Source organism: Pterocles gutturalis, unplaced genomic scaffold (assembly GCF_000699245.1).
Source record: "Pterocles gutturalis isolate BGI_N339 unplaced genomic scaffold, ASM69924v1 scaffold15025, whole genome shotgun sequence".
Taxonomy (NCBI): Eukaryota; Metazoa; Chordata; class Aves; order Pterocliformes; family Pteroclidae; genus Pterocles; species Pterocles gutturalis.
Window position 1 is genome coordinate 19,451 of NW_010138515.1, and position 5,020 is coordinate 24,470.

The window sequence follows — 5,020 nt, forward strand, 5'->3', positions numbered from 1 at the left end:
TGCCCGCCTGTGTGTCCCCTCTTCTGCCGCTGTGCCCCTGGGTCCCGGGAGCTCCTCCGTGGGGGTAACTGGAAACAAGCCTCAACTCTCCAGTTCAGGGTTGGGATGGCTCCACCAAGCCCCACGGTGTTTCTCTATTTCTCAACCTCATTGCAAATACTCAGCTTAACTGGTCAAAAAGAAGACAAAAGAGGGGGGCAAATATCTTCTCCCGGGCATCTGCTTATGGGAATGTCCATTCCAGTGGTGGAAACTGCATGGACCAAACGTCTCCGAGAACAAAGAGTTGCTTTAGGACAAGGCATGTGAGTGGCACCAGGAGGAAGGTGATTCACCGCAGTTGCCAGCTGGCGGCTGGGCGGAGGCGCTGGCTGGTCTCCAGGCTCTGCCAGCAGCAGGTATCCCTGTGGGTGCGTGTCCGGCACTGCCTGCCCCAGCGCCTGCTGGGCAGAAGAGAAGCTGAGCCCTTGGGTGCTCAGAGCGGAGGATCCATCCCTTTCAAGCACCACTTGCTATTTACACACGGGCAGGACTGAGCAAACAGTTGCTGCTTTTCACCAAAAACTACTGTCCTGGAGCAGCAGAAAATGAAGGACCAGCTGTCAGAGCTGCCATCACCCTTCCTGGCTCAGCCAGCGTGTCCCTCCTCGTTCCGGGTTGTACCATGGTGAGGGGTGTGGAGTGGACCCTGTCCTTAACCTCTGTGCCCATGAGGTCCTCACCCATCCTGGAAGAGAGCTGAGCTGCGTGCAGTCATGTCAGACTCTGGCTGTGCCCACTGGCATCTTGAAAGAGTGCTGAGGCGTTGGAACAGGCTGCCCAGGGCAGTGGTGGAGTCACCATCCCTGGAGGGGGTCAAGAAACGTGTCGATGTGGTGCTTCGGGACATGGGTTAGTGGGCTGGGTGGGGGTGGGGTGAGGGCTGGACTTGATGATCCTTGAGGTCTTTGCCAACCTTAGTGATTCGATGATTCTATGATTCTATTCTATGATTCTATGTCCACCAAGATCGTACCTGTGGAATGGATGGGCTGCAGGACAAGGTGATGTCTGTGCTCACTAACAACAGCTTCTGCAGCAGATAAAACTGCTGCCTGTTGATATTAACCATGCAACAGCTGCAATGGTCCCTTTTTCGTTGTTCCGGTTAGGGACTGGCACGGTCAGTCCTCAGATCCTCACCATCGTGGAGACCGGCTCGGGTTTGCCTCCAGTGATGCAGAGGAGTGACCGTGACTCACTCTGCAAAAGAGGAATAGAGCAAACACTGTCATCTGCGCTCCAAGGAGACAAATGAGTCCCCATGCCTCTCCCAGCCCAGCAGAGCCAGGGAGACATCGTCCTGCTCTGGCAAGAAGTTTCCAAGAAGCCCACGGTGGAGTTTCCTGCACGTGGCGCAGTCAGCGCTCAGTCCCGGCCCCACATTGCCCTGCTCAGGATCTCGTGTTCACTGACCACCGAGAAAACCAGTGCATGAAGGAAATTGCCTCTCCCCCTCCTCAGGCATTTCTCTTCTCTGTCAGCCGATGCTTCCCTGGCTATTTTGAGGTCTTGGAAACAGAAGGGAGCTCCGACCTGCTGGGATAGCGTCACACTGCCTAGTTCTCTAGTACAAAGGAGCAAAGTGGGCATGAAGCAGCTTCGCCTTCATGGGACGTGGGTCTCATCGGATGGTGTCTTTGGAAAAGCTGAAGAGTGTGAGTTGTGAGCACTGAGAAATCCCACCTTCCCTTAGAAAAGAAAAGAAAGCATGTGCCATGCAGTGACAGAGAGAAATTTCAGCTGCAGAATGGATCTGCAAGAAGGGTGCTGAAATCAGAACAAAACTTACAGAAACCATGACTTGACTTTTCAAGAGCGTGGTGGGTTTGGGGATGGTGCCACGGTAAGGGGATGCACAGCAGCTCAGGCAGTGCCACCGAGGACACAGGATTGGTGTCACCACCCCAGCGGGTGGGCTGTCCCCCCTCCAGCCCCCTGTGCTGCTAAGGCAGCAGGAGAGGATTTGCCCACTGCGTCCCACCACCCACAGCTCCAGTTGTTCAAGGAATTAGTGGATGGGACCCTCTGGGAAACTGCCCTCAGGGATAAAGGAGCTGAACAGAGCTGGCAGCCCTTTAAGGACATTTTTCATAGAGCGCAAGAGCTCTCAACTCCCATGTGTTAAAAAATCGGGCAAGAGAAGGCAGGAAACGAGCATGGCTCAGTAAGGGCCTCCTGGTCAAACCAAAGTGTAAGAAGGAAATGCACAGGCAGTGGAACCAGAGATCTGTGTCCTAGGATGAATACAGGGACACTGCCTGGATGTGTAGGGATGGGATCAGGAAAGTCAAGGCACAGTTGGAGTGGAATTCGTTAAGGGATGTGAAGAGCAATAGGGGCCTCTACAAGTACATTGGCCAGAAAAGGAAGATTGGAGAAAGTGTGTCCCCCCCTTAAATAAGATGGGAGAGCTGGTGACAACCAACATGGAAAAGGCTGAGGTACTCAACTTTCTTTTTTTCTGCCTCAATTTTCAGCGGTAGTTTCTCTTCCCATGTCTCTCAAGCCCCTGAACCTCAAGGCAGGGACTGGGGGGAACAAAGTCCCTCCTGTTGTAGATGATGATCAGGTTCAAGACTACCTGAAGAACCTAAACATACGTAAGTCTACAGGATCCAACAGGATGCAGCCCAGGGTCCTGAGGGAATGGGATGATGTTGTCAAGCCACTGTCTGTCATATTTGAAGAGTTGTGGCAGTCAGGCAGAGTTCCTGGTGACTGGAAAAAGGGAAACGTGACTCAGATTTTTTAAAAGGGTAAAAAGGAGGATCCTGGGAACTACTGACCAGTCAGCCTCAACTCACTGCCTGGTAAGATCATGGAGCAGATCCTCCTGGAAGATATATTGAAACTCATAGAAGACAGGAAGGTGATTAGAGACAAGGGCAAACCGTGCCTGACCCATCTAGCAGCTTTCTATGATGGAGTGACTGTATCAGTGGACCAGTGAAGAGCTATGGATGTCATCTGCCTGGGCTTGTGTAAGGCCTTTGATATGGTCCCCCCCAAGATTCCTACCTCTAAATTGGAGAGATATGGGTTTGAGGATGGACTGGATGGCCATGTCCAAAAAATTACCGTGAACAACTCAATGTCCAAGCAGAAAGCAGTAACAAGTGGTGTCCCTCAAGGACCAGTACTGGGACTAATACGAATTAATATCGTCGTCAGTGGTGTGTATCAGATTGTCTGGACCCTCAGCAAGTCTGCAGATGACACCAAGCAGAGTGATGCAGTTATTCACTTGAGGAAGGGGATGCCATCCAGAAGGACTTTTGGGCTGGAGGAGTGGGCCCGTGTGAACCTCATGAACAAGGCCAAGTGCAAGGTCCTGCTTGTGGGTCAGGGCAATCCCCAGGATCTGTACAGACTGGACTGAGAGCAGACCTGCAGAGAAGGACTTGGGGATACTGGTGGTTGACAAACTGGACATGAGTCGTCAATGTGCACCCGCAGCTTTCAAAGCCAACAGTGTGCTGGGATGCATCACCAGCAGCGTGATCAGCAGGTCAAGGGAGGGGATTGTCCCCCTCTGTTCTGCTCCTGTGAGACGCCCCTGCAGCGCATCCATTTCTGGGACCCCCAACAAAAGGACATGAACCTGTTAGGGCAGGTCCAGAGGAGGCCATAGAAATGGTCAAGGACTGGAGCACCTCCCGTACGAGGACAGGCTGAGAGAGCTGGAGTTGTTGAGCCTGGAGAAGAGAAGGCTCCAGGGAGACCTTATCATGGCCTTTCAATATATAAAGGGGGCTTGCAAGAAAGACAGAAAAAGACTTTTTACCAAGGCTTATCGTGACAGGACAAGGGGCAGTGGTTTTAAACTGAAAGAGAGTGGATTTAGCTTGGACATAAGGAAGAAACGTTTTCCTGTGCGGGGGGTGAGGCAGTGGCCCAGGGTGCCCAGAGAAGCTGTGGATGCCCCATCCCTGGAGGGGTTCAAGGCCAGGCTGGATGAGGCTTTGGGCAACCTGGGCTGGAGGTTGGGCAACCTGTGCTGGTGGGAGGTGTCCCTGCCCATGGCAGGGGGTGGCACTGGATTATCTTTAAGGTCCCTTCCAGCCGAAACCATTCTGTGAGTCTCTGATCCTCCCATGGAGGTGACAATGGGCATGAAGGGCTCCAGGAGGAGAACACCCATGATTTTGAATTGGAAAGTGGTCATGTGCATCCCAGCATGACAAGTTGGTGGCAGGGGGAGCACAGGGTCCTTGCATGATCGTCCCACAGCCAGTGGATGTGACAATCCCACCTCGGCCCAGCTTTGCCCATCAGCAGCCCCCACATCAGTCCTGCTGCAGCCCACATCAGTGGGGCCCCGTGACTGGTGCCTGTTGTGGCCCTGATGACTTGGAGCTGCTGAAACAGGACGTGAAAAATCAAGTTCCTGCTAAAACCGCATTTCCTCCCTCGCGGCTGCGGCGATGGGCTGGTGTCATGCCAGCAGTGCCAGTGGGCAGTGGAGCATCTTTTGACTCCAAGGCAGGGAGAAGGGGCACGGGCCAGGACAGCTGGGTCCCGCTCCCGCCCGGGTTTGGGACAGGAGTGTCCCTGGGGTGCAGGCAGCGCAGGCAGGGTGTGCAGCCTGCTCTAAGGCGTTTTCTCCCTCCGGTGGTGTGGGGCTGCCCTGGGTGATGGAGGGCTTGTAAGGAGCTATGTCGGCCAGAGGAGCCTGTGGGGACAGCGGCAGCCTGGGACGGGCCAGCTCACCCCGTCCCTCCACAGCCCCCTTTGGTTTCTTCTCTGCAGGTGGCAGAAGGAGAGGACAGGGAGTCGCTGATGCGCTGACGGCCAACCATGTCCGGGGTGAGCAGGGCTGCCACAGGGATGCCAGCACTTCCCCTGCTGACATTGGGGTGACGTGTCCACCCAGGACCAGTGGGGTGCAGGGGAGCTGGTGCCCAGTGCCCCTTGTCCCCAGACAGGGCTTCAGATGGCCCCTGGGGCTGTCCCTGATGGCTGGGGGAGGCAGAGGGGA

General features: G+C 54.7%; 1 protein-coding gene across 1 annotated transcript in view; it reads left to right on the forward strand.

Annotated features, from left to right (window-relative positions):
- Window positions 1–4,839: 4,839 nt before the first annotated feature.
- Window positions 4,840–5,020, forward strand: part of MATK (megakaryocyte-associated tyrosine kinase) — a gene marked incomplete at its 3' end in the record, with an annotated part of 3,377 nt that continues 3,196 nt past the window's right edge. The window contains exon 1 of the mRNA XM_010083036.1: window positions 4,840–4,848. Within this exon, the coding sequence (XP_010081338.1) occupies window positions 4,840–4,848 (9 nt within the window). The remainder of the gene's footprint in view (window positions 4,849–5,020) is intronic.